The sequence below is a fragment of the Vulpes vulpes genome, chromosome 14, assembly GCF_048418805.1.
Source record: "Vulpes vulpes isolate BD-2025 chromosome 14, VulVul3, whole genome shotgun sequence".
Classification (NCBI taxonomy): Eukaryota; Metazoa; Chordata; class Mammalia; order Carnivora; family Canidae; genus Vulpes; species Vulpes vulpes.
In genome coordinates this window covers 121,473,214-121,494,226 of record NC_132793.1, presented here as the reverse complement: position 1 = coordinate 121,494,226, position 21,013 = coordinate 121,473,214, and the positions used below count along the sequence as shown (strand labels likewise).

General features: G+C 36.9%; 1 protein-coding gene across 1 annotated transcript in view; it reads right to left on the bottom strand.

Annotated features, from left to right (window-relative positions):
- TMEM156 (transmembrane protein 156) overlaps positions 1 to 10,997 on the bottom strand; it is a 53,274-nt gene extending 42,277 nt beyond the window's left edge. Inside the window, exon 1 of the mRNA XM_025997689.2 lies at positions 10,832 to 10,997. Within this exon, the coding sequence (XP_025853474.2) occupies positions 10,832 to 10,919 (88 nt within the window). The 5' untranslated portion in view covers positions 10,920 to 10,997. The remainder of the gene's footprint in view (positions 1 to 10,831) is intronic.
- Positions 10,998 to 21,013: the final 10,016 nt, after the last annotated feature.

The following is a 21,013-nucleotide window of genomic DNA, read 5'->3' as shown; positions in this document are numbered from 1 at the left end:
TGCAAATGGATGTCAAAAGAAAGCTGGAAAAAAAAGAAAGCTGGAGTAATAATACTTATATTGGACAAACTAGATTTTTAAAACAAAGACTTGTAACAAGAGTAAAGAAGGGCACTATATCATAATGAAAGGGACAATCAACAAAAAGATCTAACAATTATAAACATGGACAAAACATGGAAGCACCCAAATATATAAAACAGTTAATGACAAACATAAAGTAATAATAAATAATAATACAATAATAGTAGGGGACTTTAACATCCCACTTACATCAATGAACAGATCATCTAAACTGAAAATGAACAGGGAAATAATGGCTTTCAGTGACACACTGGACAAGATGGATTTAACAGATATATTCAGAACATTTCATTGTAAAACAGCAGAATACACATTCTTTTCAAGTGCACATAGAATATTCTCCAGAATAGATCATGTATTAGGTCATAAAATAGGGCTCAACGGATACAAAAAGATTGAAATCGTACCATGCACCTTTTTTTTGTCCACAATACTTTGAAATTAGAAGTCAACCGAAAGAAAAAAATAGGGAAGACCACAAATACATGGAGGTTAAAAAACATTCTACTAACTAATGAATGGGTCAACCAGAAAATCCAAGAAGAAATTAATGATGATCACTAGGTATTGTATGTAAGTAATGAATCACTGAATTCTACTCCAGAAACTAATGTTCTACTATATGTTAAATAAACAAAATTTAAATCGAAAAGGAAGAAATTTTTTAAATACATGAAAATAAATAAAAATGAAAATACAATGGTTCAGAACCTTTGGGATGCAGCACAAGCAGTCTTAAGAGGGAAGTATATAGCAATGCAGGCCTACTTCAGGAACAAGAAAAATCTCAAATAAATGACTTAACCTTACACCTAAAGGAGCTCAAAAAAGAACAGCAAACAAAGCCTAAAGCCAGAAGAAGGAGGGGAAATACTAAAGATTAGGGCAGAGATAAATGATATAGAAACTAAACAAACAATAGAACAAATTGTTGTTCTGTTCTTATCAATGGCAGACTTATCAAAAAGAATCCAGGCTTATCAAAAAGAAAAGAGAAAGAACCTAATTTTTTAAAAAAAAATCACAAATGAGAGAGGAGAAAAAACAACCAATACCATAGAAATACAATTATAAGAGAATATTATGAAAAAGTATATGCAAACAAATGAGACAGCCTGGAAGAAATTTATAAGTTCCTAAAAACATATAAATTACCTGAAACAGGAAGAAATAGAAAACTTGAACAGATTGATAATTAGCAAAGAAATTGAATCAAGAATCAAAAAATTCCCAAAAAACAAAATTTCAGGGCCAGAAGTCTTAACAGGTGAATTCTACCAAACATTTAAAGAAGAGTTAATGTCTATTCTTCTCAAACTATTCCAAAAAATAGAAAAGAAAGGAAAACTTCCATATTCATTCTATGATACCTAAGAATAAACCTAACCAAAGAGGTGAAAAACCTGTACTCTAACTATAAAATACTGATGAAAAAACTTGAAGATGACACAAGGAAATGACACACAAGACATTCCATACTTATGGATTAGAAGAACAAATATTGCAAGAATGTCTATACTATCCAAAGTAATCTATACATGTAATGCAATTCCTAATAAAATACCAACAGGGTTTTTCACAGGGCTGGAATAATCCTAAAATTTGTATTGAACCACAAAAGACCCTAACTAGCCAAAGAAACCTTGAAAAAGAACAGCTGGAGGCATCACTATTCCAAACTTCAAGTTATATTACAAAACTGTAATGATCAAAACAGTATGGTACTGGCAACAAAAATAGATACATAGATCAGTAGAACAGAGTAGAAAACCTAGAAATGAACCCACAACTATACGGTCAATTAATCTTTGACAAAGCAGGAAGGAATATCTAATGGGGAAAAAAACAGGCTTTTCAACAAATAGTGTTGGGAAAACTGGGCAGCAAAAAGCAAAAGCATGAAATTGGATCACTTTCTTACACCATACACAAAGATAAATCCAAAATGGATTAGAGACCTAAATGTGAGACATGAGACCATAAAAGTCCTAGAGGCAGTAACCTCTTTGAAATCAGCTATAGCAACTTCTTTCTAAATATGTCTCCTGAGGCAAGGGAAACAAACACAAAAAGACATTATTGGACTTCATCAAAATAAAAAGCTTCTCCAGTGTGAAGGAAACATTTAACAAAACTAAAACTCAACACTCCAAAAATGAATAATCCAATTAAAAAGTGGGCAGGAGACATGAATAGACATTTTTCCAAAGAAGACGTACAGATGGCCAACAGACACATGAAAAGATGCTCAATATAAGTGATCATCAGGGAAATGCAAATCAAAACTACAATGAAATATCTTATACCTGTCAGAATGACTAAAATCAACACGTGAAACAACAGATGTTGGCAAGGATGTGGAGAAAGGGCAACCCTCTTGCACTGTTGGTGGGAATGCAAAGTGGTGCAGCCATTCTGGAAATATGGGTTAAATAGGTGATGGGGATTAAGGAGGACACTTGTGATGAGCACAGAGTATTGTATGGAAGTGTTCAATCACTATATTGTACACATGAAACTAATATTATACTGTATGTTAACTGGAATTTAAATAAAAACTTAAAAATATTTTTTAAATGCATTTAAAAAAAGAGAGTAAAACAAACCAAGGGATGAGGATAGAGGGGCAAGATTTTTTTTTTTAAGATTTTATTTATTTAGGGGCAGCCCGCGTGGCTCAGCAGTTTAGTGCTGTTTTTGGCCCAGGGAAGCTCTCTCTCTCTGTCTCTCATGAGTAAATAAATAAAATCTCTTAAGATTTTATTTATTTACTCATGAGAGACACACAGAGAGAGGCAGAGACATAGGCAGAGGGAGAAGCAGGCTCCCTGCAAGGAGTCTGATGTGAGACTCAATCCCAGGACCTGGAATCATGATCTGAGCCAAAAACAGACACTCAACCACTGAGCCACCTGGGTGCGCCTGGGGGGACAAGATTGATGGTATTTAAAGGTACACATTTGTAATTAAATAAGTACTAAATAAGTCATAGATATCTAATGTGCAGTATATTGATCATAGTAACATTTTACTTTAAGTATGTGATATGATAATTATTGTTATGATGGCAACCATATTACAAATATATAAATGTATCAAAGTAACAGGCTATACCCCTTAAATTTATACAAACTCATATGTCAGATTTATCCAAGAAAAAAAAACAAAAGCAAAAATTAATTTAATCAATTAAATTAAAGCCCAATTGGATTGGGCTTTTCACACCTCATAGGCAATGAGTATTAATATCCAAGTTATGGCTAGTTCATATTCACAAACTCTCCAGGGAAGGTTTTCCTTGCTCTCTCTACAGCCTAGATGGAGATAGACAAATTTCCTCACAGCCAAGCAAGACTTTTCCTAGACTACTCCTTACTCCCTCACAGAGCATGTTACCTTTTGCATCCCAATGTTAAGCTTTGGCTTCTGTCCCTCCATGTGTGACCCAGGAAACCAAGACTCTAGGCCACCAGGAATTCGTAGATGTTCCTCAGATCACACCAATCTGTTCACTCTTGCTTACCTATCTCGATTCGTAATTTCTTTTTTTTTTAAAGATATTATTTATTTATTCATGAGAGAGGCAGAGACACAGGCAGGAGAAGCAGGCTCCATGCAGGGAGCCGGATGTGGGACTGGATCCCAAGTCTCTAGGATCACGCCCCAGGCTGAAGGCGACACTAAACCACTGAGCCACCTGGGCTGCCCCGGATTCGTAATTTCTAATCCTTTTCCACCTTTAAGGAGTTTTCTTATTTTCTTACTACTTCAACTATGTATTTTTTGGTTGTTGTCTTCAATGTTTTAATCTCACATTTTTAGATATTTTGTGCCAAGAGTATTTTCCAAGTTACAACTGCAAGAACAAAAGTCTCAACTCTCTGTTGACCTTCAAAAAAAGTGAGAATTTACAGGAAAACCTTCATTGTTTGACAGACAATAGGAGCTCCAGAAACTACTATATGTCAAGTCATATTTTCTCAATACCTAAGCTATTTCTCTGTTAATGAGTTGTCAAGAAACTTGGGAGGAAGCATGGATTATTTCAGACAGTACATATTTTAGGTGTTATTTCTTCAGTATATGAAATGCAAGCTGAAGAAAATAAGAAATTTTTACCACTAGAAACAGCCACTTTGAAGATGCATGCAGGTTTTTTTTTTATAAAAGTAAGCTATTTTACTACTATTTACCTGATAGAAACAAAAACATATTTTCATACAAAGAGTTGTACAAGAAGGTTCATACCAGCATATTTATAATGGCCAAAGGCTGGAAACAACCCAGTGGCCAAAAGGACAGATGTAATGTTATTCTTACAATGGAATATTTAGCAATAAATAGAAATGAGGCACTGATGTACTTCATGACAAATGAATCTCAAAAACATTATGCTGAGCTAAAAAACCAGACCAAAAGTAGACACTATGTGATGATTCCATCTATATAAAGTATAAGAAGGGATAAAGCTAAGCTATGATGACATAGGTCAGAAAGTTGCCTTGGGGAGAGGAGGAGATTTGACAGGAAAGAGCAAAAGGAATCTTTCTGGTACTGATGAAAATCTGTGTTTTGTATGGGGCTGTAGTTACAGAGGCACATACAATTGTCAAAATTTATAAAACCAAACACTTAAGATCTTTGTATTTTATTGTAAGTTGTGCCTTTAAAAACAACGAAACTAAACAAAACACAGACGATGGTTTCTAAGTATCTTTCATCGTTATTGGAGATTATGTATCATAATTCAGCAATTTAAAAATATTAGCTGCCAAGAGAGAAAAAAGCTTATGGCTTAGCCTTAGCGGCCTCATTTACAGAGATACTAGTTAATGTACATTGTTGTCCTTTGGTCACAGGTCAGCCTCTTTAACAACTGGCAACAACTCACAGAGTACCAATTTCAATAGCAAAAGCTCAAATCATTTTATTTCTATTTGGGGCTCAGTAATTGAAGCTTCTCTAGTAATATTGAGTGGGAAAGGGTAAAAATATATCATGTTGCAAATGAATAATATATCCATGGTGTTACCAGATAAGGAATGGGAGGGTCTGGATATGATAAGGATATTTTTTTAGTTTTTTAGTAAAAATTTTTTTAAAGATTTTATTTATTTATTTATTTTTTAATTTTTTTAAATTTTTATTTATTTATGATAGTCACAGAGAGAGAGAGAGAGAGGCAGAGACGCAGGCAGAGGGAGAAGCAGGCTCCATGCACCGGGAGCCTGATGTGGGATTCGATCCCAGGTCTCCAGGATCGCGCCCTGGGCCAAAGGCAAGCGCCAAACCACTGCGCCACCCAGGGATCCCAAGATTTTATTTATTTAACAGAGAAAGAGAGCACAAGCAGGAGGTAGGGGTAGAGGAAAAGCAGACTCCCCACTGAGCAGGAAGCCCGATGTGGGGCTCCATCCCAGGACCCCAGGATCATGACCTGAGCTGAATGCAGGCATCCCTACGAATGGATTTATTCATAGAACATTTGGGAAAGATAATTTATTTTTTTAAGATTTTATTTATTTATTTGAGAGGAAGGGAGAGAGAGAGTGTGTGTGCACAATTGGGGGGAGGGGCAGAGGGATAAGCAGACTCTCCACTCCACTGAACTAGAAGCTAGAGGCACGGCTCAATCCTAGGACCCTAAAAATTCTAGGTGTGCAGTAAAATTTTGTTTCAAAAGTGTAACATGAAGATAATAATGCCTGGTCTGCCTGAATCAGAAGGTGGTTGTGAGGATCAGCCAAGAAATGCTTCCTTTAAATATGTTTCCCTTTTATCTCCTTTACAATATGACTCAGAAAATTCACTCAATCAACAAATACTCAGTGAGTTCCTCCTAATGTGACATGTACTGTCCTAAGTGCTTAAAATATGACCAAATAGACAAAAATCTCATTTCCATCGAGCTTACATTCTATTTGGAGAAATAAGACAAGAAGTATATATAATAAATAAGTCAGTTATATAGGGTATAAGTCCTATGGAGAAAATAAACAGAGCAGTATAGGGGTAAGATATATCACCACATGCTGTTTTAAAGAAAGTTGTTTTTTCTATTAAAAAAAAATATACAGAGAGAGCATTTATCTACCAATGCAATAAGACTAGCTGATAGCAAAAGCATCCCAAGCAAGGGTTGCTGGTATATAATCTAAGAGAGGAGAGAATAAAACAGTTCTGTGAAAGCAGTGGAAAGCATTATATTCATCAATATCCTTTTTTTTTAACCAGCACCTATTGTCTAAAAATATAAGTAAACATATTTATTGATTATTATCCATTTCCATGCTACAAAGATTCAGAAAATTCCATAAGAAAAAAAATGTTACAACAAAGTAAATCTATCCATCTAATTTTATTCCTTCTCTCTGAATATTTCAAGAAAAGTCACTCTTCAGAATGATGCTTCACCATGAATGATTTGAAATATTTAATGTGTTGTAATGAGACATGGGATGCCTGAATGGCTCAGTGGTTGAGCGTGGCTCAGGTCATGATCCTGGGGTCCTGGGATGGAGTCCCGCATTGGGTTCCCCATGGGGAACCTGCTTCTCCCTTCGCTTTTGTCTCTGCCTCTCTCTCCGTGTGTGCTTCTCATGAATAAATAAATAAAATCTTTTTTTAAAAAACTTTTATATGTAAAAGTACTTGGTATGGTACCTGGTACATGTGTAAGTATTACATTTTTAAAACTTTTTTAGGGGTGCCTGGGTAGCTCAGTTGGTTAAGCATCCAACTTTTGATTTGGGCTCTTCAACTCTTGATTTTGGCCCAGGTCATGATCTCTGCTCAGCTCATGATCTCAGGGTAGTAAGATCAAGCCCCCCAACAGGCTCTGAGGTAGGCAAGGAGTCCACTTGAGATTCTCTCTCTCCTTCTGCCCCTCCCCCAACCCATGTTTGGTCGTTAACGCCGCGCTCTCTCTCTCCCTCTCTCTCTCTCTACTCTCTCAAATAAATTAAAAAAAAATTTTTTTTTAAGTCACTTGTCTCTTTCCCAGACCTTACTGGGAATTACTGATTAACTTTTTTTTTTTTAATTTTTTTTTAATTTTTTTTATTTATTTATGATAGTCACAGAGAGATAGAGAGAGAGGCAGAGACACAGGCAGAGGGAGAAGCAGGCTCCATGCACCGGGAGCCCGACGTGGGATTCGATCCCGGGTCTCCAGGATCGTGCCCTGGGCCAAAGGCAGGCGCCAAACCGCTGCGCCACCCAGGGATCCCACTGATTAACTTTTTAATGAGCCAGTCAATAGGAGGGAAATAAAGTGCCCATCTCTAAGAACTAAAATAATCCTTTCAGGCAAATTAGTTGCAGTTACCCTTGATAACACTCTTCTTTATCATACAGACCTGAGTAAAGTGTACATAGGCTCATATACTTCAGGGTTTATCCTATAGTTCATGAGTAAAGTTCTTTTATCCACTGTTTTCTTAAAGTTCACTGACCATTATACTACCATTTCCATCAAAAAGTATGAAATGCAAGGGGGAAATGAAAGCTGGTAAACATGGTTTATGTCGGTTTGGTTCTTAAATGTAAGTGAGGAAGTCAGACAGCTAGATAAAATTAGGTTTCAGGTATTTTCATCTCTGCTATTCCTGTCTTGCCTTGCCTCAGTATCAGTAAGGCACTTTTATAACTCACCACAGTTTCTGGTTTCCAGAACTTCTGAGATATTTAGATGAGTACATTTTATTTGAAAATCAACAATAATTACTGCTCTTAGAAAGTGCTTCTGCAAGCAGGTAAGGAGAAATATTAGCTGATCATTAGAACTGTGCCAGTGGTTTTTCTTTGCAGCAAAAATGGAAGGAACATCTACCCCAGACAGGAATGGAAGCAACTTTTATGTTCCCATCACACTTTTTACATTGCTATTTTAGTAATTACAGGATTATATTTAGTTATTTATCAGTCAGGCATCCCCCTAACTGAAAACTCCTTGAAAGAAGAATTGCCTTTTGTTTCTGTGGCCCTGGGTTCCCGGTACAGGTAGACACTATTCATTTCAATATCAGTATATGGGCCAAAGCGAGCACAGGGAGGCACTATTCATAAGTGGAAGTATCAATAAATAAATAAAAGATCACTGAGATTTATAGGAGTTAACCAGTTCTCTTCTAAACACTGTAAATTCAATAAAAGGTTGGTGAAGTCTCTTGTTTGGGGCTACCCAGGCTCCCTTAATTGCAAGCAGTTCTGAATCAAAATATATGCATTCCCTTTTCTATCTCTATTATCTATATGCAATATGCGTGTATCAAATCATTATATTAACTACCGTATCTTAGGATAAGCTGCCTTTCAAATAAACTGAAAGTATTAAAGTGGCTTTTCTTGCCAGTGCATGCTCAATGCAAACTCATTAAAAGTCCAAAACACCATTGAAGAAGTTTCTCTTCTTTGGCGAAGTTAGACTAGATAGCTTATACTGTGTAATTATGATAATTGAATATTCCGAGTAATGATTATTCAGGGTCTCAGATACATTCTTGATGAAAAATGATCAAACACGGTTCTCTATTTTTAACTTAGGCCTTCAGAGGGTTTATTATTTTGAAATCAAATCTATTAAACTTCGTGAATACATTATTCCTCATTAAGATTCCTTCTGAATTAATTTGATATCTTAACGACACGGTATCTGTGAATAATTTATAAGTAAAAATCATTTTATAATATTTATATTAGAAATTAAAGTGAATAGAATATAAGAAAAAACTGAAAAAAAAAAAAACCAAGTAACTGATAGGGAGAGTCTCACGGTTAATTTTAGCACTCCTTGAACACTCTTAGCTTATCATATAAATAATTTTACCATATATTTTATTTTATGAAATACTAGTTGATAAGTCAACTCACTTCATGAGGCAACTATTATTGTGATTTAAAAAGTACTGAGAGGGGCAGGCCCAGTGGCCCAGCAGTTTAGGGGCGCCTTCAGCCTGGGGTGTGATCTTGGAGACCCGGGATTGAGTCCCACGTCGGGCTCCCTGCATGGAAACTGCTTCTCCCTCTGCCTGTGTCTCTGCCTCTCTCTCTCTCTCTCTCTCTCTCTGTGTCTGTCATGAATAAATAAATAAAATCTTTTTTTAAAAAAAGTACTGAGAAAAAGTGAAACAATATGTGCCCTTAGTTGAATCTATATTAAACTATAGAAGGTGAGGCTATATGAACTTGTTCCTGGTGATCCATAAGCCATTGTAAAATATAATGTATTATTATTGCAGTATTGCATGTGTAAAATATTTTGCTCAACCATCGACCTTTCATTGATGGTGGCTCTGTGCAAAATTCCTTCTACCACAACATGACATCAGGATTAAGATGATGGTTTTCAAACATTTTTGTTTGTTGGCCCCAGGGAGGGTCCCTTTGAAACAAAATTCCCAAGTAAATCCATCCCCCCAAAACGTCCAAGGAAATATCTATGCTATTCTTGGACCAGGAAAAGAGAAATGGCCATTTTCAGTTTGGGGAGGCAATACAGGGAGTATTGAGAGCTGATGTAATCAGTTATGAAAGTAAGAAAACAAAAATCATTGATGGTTGATTACTGTCAAGGCATCTGCCCCCAAAAGAAAAACTTCTAGCATGCTCTAGCAATCACCAGGTCTTATAAAACACTAACCGACAGTTAGCAAACAGTTTATGAAAGGCTGATTGCCTGGTTTTCATAAGATGAACCTGCCTTTTTGGAAGTACAAGGTGCACCTTTATGGCCTACCTTAGATACTATTAAATGAGCTTACTCTCCACCACAAAAAGCTTAAAAATTGAAATATGTTATCTCTATTCCAATTCTAACTATTCTCTTTATATTTTCACTGAGTGGAATCAAAAATTTAAAATACATGTTATGATTGTTTAACCTAAGCAACAGAATGCCAGAAAACCAAGAAAAATTTGAAAAATCCAGTCATTCACAAAATTGCACATAGTGTTTATTTAGTAAAATATTGTTCTCTGGCCAGCAAGTCTCAAAAATAAGCTTTTCCCTGATTTTAAGCAAATTCATGTAACTTTAATGATAGAATACAGCACTTTCTTTTTATCCTTTTTTCTTATTAAATGCTGAGGAGCACAATGATCATCTAAACAGTCACATTAATATATTTTCAAAACAATGTAAAAATAGTTTACATTTACTTGTTTTCTTATCCTAGGCTTCAGCAATCAGATCACAAGTCCCTGAATTATCCATAGAGTTCATTTTTTTCATCAGTTATGAATCCACGTACACACACCTGCTGAAATTTTCACTCATCTTATTTTAATTGTATTTTTCAATACTCTTATATGTCAAAAGGCAATAGTGAGTTATTTGTGTGAAATAGCTGTGATGGAGGGAAATCAAGCATTTTAACATAATAAATATTACTTGCTTTATAAAATAATTCCAGAATGTAAAAGTATACTTAACACTGTTTTGAAGGAAACTCCTTCAAAGAGCAAAATCATGTGATAAAATTAATGTAAATTAACGTTTAAAATCTATAGAGTTTAAATAGTTCTCTTCATTTTTTATCTCATTATTGTGTGCCACAATAATTACATACTGTGAATAAGGTTACTGTGCTCTCTAACAGCTAAAATTACAATCTCATTTTCCTAACTTTTCAGACATAGAGCTTCAGCTCATGCAGCATGTGTCCAAAAAGACCTTTCCTGTAACCATTAGCTATCATAATTTTTAAAAATTAGAAAAAGAAAAGATAAATTATAATTACATACTCACCTTTTGATGTCTTAAAATATTCTGGCAAAATTAAAATGAATGTGACCACTATTGCCAAAAGTAATTTAAAGAGGGCTGTTTTTGTCATGTCTCTTCACATGATACAATGTGTTCCCTTCTGGGACATCGGTAGCATGTTTCTTCCTGCTTCGGGCTTCATCTCTGTGGTGCTTTAAGTTTATGCAATTTACTTCATACTCACTTCCTTTTGGGTAAGACTTTAAAAAAAAAAAAAAGAGGGCTTGAACTGAGACTTCATTTTGAGTCACTTTCCATTGTGAAAACTACCATCTAATAAGGAAGACACTTTCAAACTATCTTCTAAACAAGAAAGAGTTTTAAAAAAAAAAAAGATCTCAAGAGGCTAAGGGGTCTTGTTCTCATCTGGATTTGATGCTATTTTCCCACATTTACCAATCTGTATGAGTAAATATAAACCCACAATATAGACACCCAAAATAAAATGATGGTCAGTCATGTCCATTTCCTCATTTGCTTATTAAATGATTGGTGATCCCTTATATGTACCAGGCTGAACTGCATCCTGGTGTTCAGAAAAGAGTGTGTCTGTAAGACAGTAAACAGTATAAATGTGAGGATGAATGTAAGGATAAACCAAAATCTCAATTCTACTTTACTACCATGTATAAGGCAGTGGAATGGGACTCATTATCATGATGCCTATAAACAGTGTGACAACTGTTACCGAATCTACACTGTCAGTTCTCATTTCAAAAAAATGATCTTTCATTGTAATCTCAGTGAAGTAAAATACTTTGTTTTAGAATACAAATGAAGAGTAAGAAAAGTCCATGGTTAAAAAAGAATATGTGCAAACAAATACTTTTATTCCATTGCCTTCTGGTTTTAAAAAAAACGGTAGGGGGTATCTCCAATCAATTTCTGCTTGCTGGTTCCCTCTGGTACCTCCATCACCCCGTCTGTTTTCATTCACCGTATCTGCTCTTACCCGTGCAACCCTGGGCTTGATGAAACAATGGGTGAGTGAGGAGCAGGAGGCAGGAAACAGAGGTTGTGCTGTGGATAGATTGTGAATACAAATGAACCGACTCATCTTCTGATTGGGTGTGGGGATTTGATGGACAGATGGGAATAGAGGGTTAAGAGACCTTAAAAACTGAATCTAAGGACAGTCAAAATGGGACTAGAACTTCAAACGTTAGACTTGTTTTATGAATAGCATCAGGGTCATTCTAAGGAAGAGAGGAGTTGATGAGAGTCAATGCCTACACAGCTTACGGAACTGAGATATATCGTGTTACGAGTCCGGCAGCCTCTTCAGTAAAGATGCTGGTGGAAAGGGGTAAGAGACTCTGTCCCTTAATTCTTTCCCATCCTACAGCTGGCACTAAGTGACAGTGGACTTTCTACTCCCCATTTGACCTTGTTTTGATTCCCTAATTTTTATTTATAAATACACACATTCCAACCATAATTTTCCTACTAGAGAAGAAATTGATCAAGAAAACATTAACCTGGGTATCCCTGGGTGGCGCAGCGGTTTGGCTCCTGCCTTTGGCTCAGGGCGCGATCCTGGAGACCCAGGATCGAATCCCACGTCGGGCTCCCGGTGCATGGAGCCTGCTTCTCCCTCTGCCTGTGTCTCTGCCTCTCTCTCTCTCTCTGCTTGTGTGACTATCATAAATAAATAAAAATTAAAAAAAAAGAAAACATTAACCTAAAAATAAATAAATAAATAAATAAATAAATAAATAAATAAATAAAATTTAAAAAATAAAATATGAACCTGGGGGATCCCTGGGTGGCTCAACGGTTTGGCGCCTGCCTTTGGCGCAGAGTGTGATCCTGGAGTCCCGGGATCCAGTCCCGCATCGAGCTCCCTGCATGGAGTCTGTTTCTCCCTCTGACTGTGTCTCTGCCTCTCTTTCTCTCTCTCTCTGTGTGTCTCTCATGAATAAATAAATAAAGTCTTAAAAAAAAAAAAAAGAAAATATTAACCTGATGTTACACTATCAAGTTAGTCTAATTCCTTGATCAATTTTCTTTAAAAGGGCAAGTAAACCACTTCTTTATTCTTCTACTCTGATTTTACTGAAATTACTTTTGTTAGTATCTAATTTTTTTTAATGAACAACGTGTTGGTTCATTGATGAATTCTCTTGTCCACATCAAATTTTATTGATTTGTGAGTTTTCTTTGTGGTAGCATTCTTGCAGACCTCCTCCTTCCTTACCTACCCCACCCCTGATATGGCCTCAGACTGGTTATTTTATTCTTGAGCACCTGAAAGACAAATTTCCCTAGTAAGCTCCATGGGCTCTTTGTACATAATGTGCTGACCCATGTTCTCTGCAGCTGGCTTCTCTGGTGCTCCTCAGATAGTGGATGTCAGGAGACCAACCAGGGTTCCTAAAACCCAGGCCACTGTCTCACTGCTCTGACAATATGGAGGAGTCAGTATCTCACACCTGGCCTGTAATCCACTTGCTGGATGTCATCTCTGATTTAGCAGATTATGAGAAATATAATATGCCCTCAGCTATTTCAAGAATCTTTTATTGTCCACGATTTTCGACTATATCTGAATCTAAGTTTTATATAAACACTTTCAATCATTCTGCCCTCTGCATAAAATGTTAGCAGAACAATGGCCAATGACAAGTTTCAAATATCCCCTGGGTGAAATCCTCCAAGATTCAATGGCAAGGGTTAAAATTAAAGAGTCAAAATATCTTGCTCTTTCTGACTGTCAAAATTTATCCACTAAAATATTTTATAACTGAAATTGTTACATAAATTACAGTATTAAATGTTTGCCTTTTAAATATCAGCAATCGCTAAAATTTAAGAATTAAGATGCAGTTTCTTATAGGTAATCCAACTTTAAATGATAGTTTCTTAGAAATAAATAAATAGGGTCACCTGGGTAGCTCAGTCGGTTAAGTGTCTGCCTTCAGCTCAGGTCATAATCCTGGGGCCTGGGATAGAGCTCTGCATTGGTTCCCTGCTTAGTGGGAAGTCTGCTTCTCTCTCTCTTCTGCTCTCCCTGCCCCCCCACTCCTGCTCATTTTCTCTCAAATAAATTAAAAAATAATAGAGTTTGCACTCACTTTTGATTTTTTTTTTTAAATTTTTTATTTATTTATGATAGTCACAGAGAGATAGAGAGAGGCAGAGACACAGGCAGAGGGAGAAGCAGGCTCCATGCACCAGGAGCCCGACGTGGGATTCGATCCCGGGTCTCCAGGATCGCGCCCTGGGCCAAAGGCAGGCGCCAAACCGCTGCGCCACCCAGGGATCCCTTAACTTTTTATTTTTGATTGAAGTAGTTATTATCATATTATTGACTCTGTGCCCTATACTATGCTTTTCATCCCTGTGACTTATTTTATAACTAAAATTTTTTACCTCTTAATTCCCTTCACCTATTTTGCCTACCCCACCCTCCACCTTCTGCCCCTTTGGCAACCACAAATTTGCTCTCTGTATTTATGAGTCTGTTTCTATTACTTTGTTGTTTCTTAATTTGTTTTATTTTTTGGATTTCACATGTAAGTAAAATGATGTGGTATGTCTTTCTCTGACTTATCTCACTTAGCATTATACCCTCTAAGTCCATCCATGGTTTCTGAATGACAAGATTTCATCTTTTTTTAAGCTTGAGTAATATTCCATTATATATACCACATCTGCTTTATCTGATCATCTATTAATGGACACTTGGGTTGCTTCCATATCTTGGCTTTTGTAAATAAACATAGGGGTAGCAGTAAACATAAGGGTATGTATTTAATTATTTAACTTTTAATTTTATTCTGAAAATAGAACTCAAGTAGCAGAAAAGTCAGAAATGAGCAAAACAGGGCACCTGGCTGGCTCTGTTGGTGGAGCATGTGACTCTTGATCTTGGGGTTGTGAGTTCAAGCCCCACATTGGATGTAGAGATTACTTAAAAATAAAATCTTTTAAAAAGAAAGGAAGGGAGGGAGAAAGGAAGGGAAAGAGGGAAGGAGCAAACATGTAATAGACAAGCATCAAGTGGTGTGTAAAAAAAAGCTTTCTTTAACGATGTTACTTGTGACTTCGATTTATATACTATGAAGGAACAGAGGAATGGCAAGGTCTAGACCTTTATATGCATGACCCTGGGTTATTGTTAGAATTTAATTTGGTTATTTACCTTGAGGAACTGTGAGAAGCAAAGGCAGCTCCCAGAGCTTTAGAAGTGAATGAGGGTCTTCCTTGCTGCCCAGCACTCTTCTTGTGATGTCCTCCTCTTACATCTGTGTTCTCCTTCCTTTCATACTTCTTTTAACTGTACCATAACCTCTCAATCAACCAAACATGAAAACTCTGCAGAATAACTTGTTTCTAAACACTTCATTAGAGTTTTTTTTTTAATGTTTTATTTGTTTATTCATGAGAGACACACAGAGTAGCAGAGACACAGGCAGGGGGCAAAGCAGGCTTCCCACCAGGAACACTCAATCCCAGGACTCCAGGATCATGACTTGAGCCAAAGGTAGATGCTCAACCACTGAGCCACCCAGGCACCCCAGATTTTTAATGGTCTTTAGACAAACTATTCATTTAATGGCCCTCCAATTATATCATTTAAATATATTTGTTTATGTAGCACTACAGTGTGAATATTCACATACATAAATCTTAGTGTTGTCTGATTATGGAGTGGAATTACTAAAACAGACAGTGTAAAGATTTTTGAAGTTCTTAATTCATATAGGCAACTGTCTCCCAGAAAAAGTGGGTCAATATATATTCAACCAATAGTATATGAGAGTGCCCATATGTCACCAAGCTTCAATATTGGCTATTTTATTCTCTTAATGTTTGTCAATTTGAAAGGGAAGAAAAAAAATTTATTTTAATTTTCATTTCTTTGATTGCTGGTAGGTCTAAACATTTTTTATATTTGCTGGCAATTTGAATTTCTTATGAATTGCCTGTTCATGACTTTTACTGGACCATTCATATCCTTGTTGTTGTTTTACAGACCTTTTTCTCTATTGGGAATATGTATCTCTTGCCATATACATTGCAAACATTTTCCCAGGTTGTCATGTTCATTTCCTTCGATATAGGGTGGGTTTTTTCTCCCCTATTTATGACAGAGTATAAAATATGACATATTATGGTCTTAAAAGTTTTATGCTAAGAAACACAATCCTTTCTCATTATATTTGTAATACTAAACCAAATAATTTATAGCTTATCAAGTCGTTTACTCTTCAATACAAAATATACTTGCAGCCTGATTTTGGCTGCCTGGAATGCCTAATAACAAACTAAAAACCCTGGTCATCTTTTTAACAATAGGAACATCCCCCTGTAATAAATTGTTCTAGAGTCGATAATAATGTAGTGGACCACAGCTCCATAATTTTATTTTACAATTTCCAAAGCACCTTCACAGATAGTAGATTATGAAGGGAGAAGCTAGCAACACAAGTACAAATCTGCTATTTATCCATCCACAGTGGGCTTCTCTCTCCTACCTCAATGAAGGAGTAAGAAATTAATAAATCTAAAACTCAAGAGAGTGTTGCTAAATTAGTGTTAACTTTCCTAAGTCTTATACTTCATATCATGCACTCAGGTTCTCAAACTACTTTAAAGTGTTTATACTTTTAATCAAGACTGAAGACTTAATTAAAATTGCACATTGTGTGCAAGATACAAATTTTTTTAAAGATTTATTTATTTATTTGAGAGAGAAAGCAGGAGAGGGGAAGAACTCAGTCACAATCCTGAGATCACAACCTGAGCTGAAAAAAAGAGTCAGACATTTAACTGACTTTGCTACCCAGGCACGCCTGGACACAAATTTTTTAAATGACAGAGTTCTTTATTTCCAGGAGCTGCTCTATCCAAGGAAGCAAGAGCAACATACTTCTAAAAAATAATAAATAATAACCTTAAAGAGGATGGCTTGGATTAACTTCTATGTAGTCATCTATTATTATGTGAGATACACACTCGAATATACTTTGTATGAGCTATATATTTTCTATTTCTCTTCTCATTGAAATGATCCTTAATCCCTTCACTATATTACATAGAGAGATTTTTTGGGGTCAATGAAAACAGTAGCAATGATCAGTGACATTTATTGAACATTTATCTTGTGCTCCTGCACAGTATTGAGTGTTTTATATGGATTATTTTATTCAATCCACCAGCAAATCTCTGAGGGAGTTACTACTGTTATTCTAATTTTACAAGCAAAGAATATTAGGTATTGAAAAGTCAAGAAAGTGCTCAAAATCACATTTTTAACACAAAGTAAAGCTTTGGCTTCAAACCCTGAGATTCTCACTGCAGACTTAAAGCTTTCAACCACTGTGCTATCTCTCCACGCTCAGACTATGGGACAACATTTTTCAAGGGTCACTTATAAAATAATAATGATAATAGCAAGCTTCCACTTGAGAACCACTGCGCCTAACACTTCACTTACATGAAGTCATTTAATCCTCCTTACAAACCTATGAAATAGTTACTATCATTACTTCCATTTTACTCATTTCAGACAGTTCTATTCCAGGTAATCTAATCATCCAGAAAGTGAATTTAAAAGACAATTCATAATCTGGATCAGCCAAATTACTTCTTATTGTATTGCTTGCTGACAAACCACTTTGGCAACACGGCAATGCTTGGATTAACACATTTTGTCGGAGGAGATAGCCTCTAATTAACAAAGTCTGCCTGAGTATGGAGAGGGTTTGGGGAAGTTCCATCATCCTCATTCTACAAATGTTTACTAAACACCTACAGAAGGTCAGGCAGTGTTCTGAACCCTGGAGAGGAAGTAGCAAATGAAGCAGCCTTTACACTCACATTCTAGTAGGAGTGTACATTCCAGTGACAGACAATAATCAAATAATGACAACAGTTTATTTCCAGATAATGTTAAATATTCTGAAAAAAAAATAAAGCAAAATATGATGTCCTAACAGAGAGGTGGACTGGGCACATGTTGCTTTAAATAAGAATGTTAAAGAAAATCTTGTAGGATCCATTTAAATGACTCTAGGGAAAAGGCAAATCTACAGGAACAGAAAATACATCAGTGTTTGCCAGAGACTGGAGGTAGAGGAAGGGTTGACTACAAAGGTGCCTGAGGAAATTTTTAGGCTGATGGAAATGTTCTATATGGGAATTACATCTTGATGATGTGGTGCTTTACAATTATTTGTGTTAGTCAAAACTCTAGAACTGTACACCAACAGGGATGGATTTTACTATATGTAAATTATAACCCAATAAGCATTTTCTCTCTCTTTCTCTCCTGATGGGGTTCAAGGAAGGCCACCTCAAAACATGCCACTTTGATATATTATTATCTTCAATTTAAATTACTTAAGAAACAGTGTAAGAAGGACACTCTGACCCTCCTTTACTCAGCTGAAAGTGTGAAATAAATTCTCCACATGAAGAGTATGTTCTTTGCACCTCGAGGGTAGAAGGCATCCTATGTTCAAGAAGGCTATATACACAAACCTTGTTATTTACTTATTAATTCGTTACCCCAACCCCAAACCCCTTGTTAAATCTTCACAAATAATTGTTTGTCTAAAAGATATAAAAACTGCCAGATTTGGTTACTTCTGTGAGCCTTATATTTCTATGAACTCTGCTATATATGAAATTTTGTTTGTTTTTCTCCCGTTAATCTGTCTTACCTCAATTTAATTATGAGGCCAGCCAAAGAATCCAGAAAGGAAGAAAAGAAAAGTTTTCCTTTGCTCCACTCCACAGAGGCTTTTTGGCTATTTTAGAAATGGAGATTACAGAGAAAGGGGCTGGGAGCCAGGGCCAGAGCTTGAACTTAATTGAATAGAAATTCAGAGAAAGCCTCAGCTCAGGCCAGAGGAGACCAGAATTCTGTTCCCTGCTTGCTTTCAGTAGCTGTGGTGAGGCTGTTGCAAAGAAACCCAGTGGCCAGGCAGGCCAGGCCAACCTGGAAAGTACAGCCAGCCCCTCAGAGAGCCAGAACAGGTGCTCAGCATGGCTCAGACTATAGGCTGTGGTTCACTGCACTGACTTCTCTCTGTTCACCTCCCCTCTGGGGAATATCTGGTTTGATCTGCTCCTATTCTGGAGGTTGGGCAGAGTTTACCTGAGGCCTTCACACAAAGGCCACCGCAGAGGTGTCTGGCCTTCTCATGGCCAGCCCATGTATGGCTGTTTGCCTACGCTGTCCCCACCTCTGATCACTTGTGGCAGGGAAAATGGAGTCTGTTGTCAGTAACAAAACCCCCTGCACCAAGTTATCATCCTATGGAGGACAGAACCTGGTGGGGTCACTATCCTTGAAAGGAATATGAAGCAGGCTTGTCTGCCCAGCAAGTATATTCAGAGAAGGGAAACAAGAAGGGAAAACCAGGGGCATCTGGATGGCTCAGTCAGTTAAGCATCTGACTCTTAATTTTTGGCTCAGGTCATGATCTCAGGGTCATAATCTCAGGTCCAGAGATCCAGCCCCATGACTGCCAGCAGGTGCTGTGCTCAGCAGAGAGTCTGCTTGAGAGTCTCTTCTTTTCCCTCCCCTCCCCCCACCACTCACATGCTGTCTCTCTGTCTCTCTCTCTCTCTCTCTCTCTCAAGTAAATAAATAAATCTTGAAAAAAAAAAAAAAGAAAGAAAAGAAAAAAAAGAAGAAAAAGAAGGGAAAATCACCCTGGAATGGATCCCTAGTACTGTTACAATATTTTAGCCTTTGGGAACAAAGTTTCTGGCAACTAATTTGACATTGAAATGCACTCTTATTAATTACATGTATAAAGAAACAGGAAAATACAAATCAAAACATTCTTCATGATGCTAGAATATAACAATCTTTGATTCTCCAGGAAATAGAGTAAAATCAATTGTTCAGAGTCTGAAAGTATCAGGTCTAAGAGGTCCAGTCCGTGGTAAAAAAAGAACAAGCTGTAACAAGAGGGCATTTCTTTTTTTTTTTTAAGATTTTTATTTATTTATTCATGAGAGCACAGACAGAGAGGCAGAGACACAGGCAGAGGGAGAAGCAGGCTCCATGCAGGGAGTTCTATGTGGGACTTGATCCTGGGACTCCAGGATCACGCCCTGGGCCAAAGGCGCCAAACTGCTGAGCCACCCAAGGATCCCCAAGAGGGCATTTCAATGTCAAATTATGAATGCATTTCATTCTTTTCCCCTCCACCCATCAAGAAAATCAATAAATAGTATTACTTAGATTCAGAAGAGCCCTCTTGTTGCAGCCAGTTCTTTTCATCTCAGACTGGACCAATTAGACTTCATACTGATAGAGCAATTACTATGACTCTATTTTGTAAAGAGTCAAAGTTGTTTTATTCTAGCATCATGAAGAATATTTTGATTGTGCTCTTCTGTCTCTTTTCCATGTGGCTCTATAAGTAATACTATTTCTTGATTTTTTTTTTTAGGAGAGGAGAATGAAATGCTTATTTTCTTCCCTCTTTGTATTGTTTAGACCACTGACTCTGCATGGCTTCGAATGTCTGTAGTGCGTACCACCTTCTTTTCACCTACTCTGTTCTGGTCTCAGGTCAGCTGCTTGTTACTCAGCCAGAATCACTCCCCGAGAATTCTGTGCTAAGTATAGTCACTGAATATAGAACACAAAGGCATGGGTGCTTTGAAAAAGATGAACAAAATGGAGGAGGAAGAGGAAGCATAATGATTGATAAGGACTTTTCAGTTTACACATCTGATTTCATCTTCATCCATTCTCTTCCGTATAACAAGCAACACGGCGTCTCCTATGCTGTGGGCCTCTTCATCATAGCTGGTGAGTGTTGCTGAATGAATGTTCTATAAGTAAACCATCAGCACAGTGACAAACATGTCTAGTGGTTATGAACTTGTGCTCTGAGAACATTAGAATGGAAGCCAGATTGAGTGGTTCCTGTCTGTTGGTGAATCAGGAAGTCATATATCAAATATGAAGATACATCCTGGAACTTTTTTTTAACTCATAAGAAATTGACATTGAGGGCAGCCCCGGTGGCTCAGCGGTTTAGCGCCGCCTTCAGCCCAGGGCCTGATCTTGGAGACCCAGGATCGAGTCCCACGTCGGGCTCCCTGCATGGAGCCTGCTTCTCCCTCTGCCTGTGTCTCTGCCTCTCTCTCTCTCTGTATCTCTCATAAATAAATAAAATCTTTAAAAAAAAA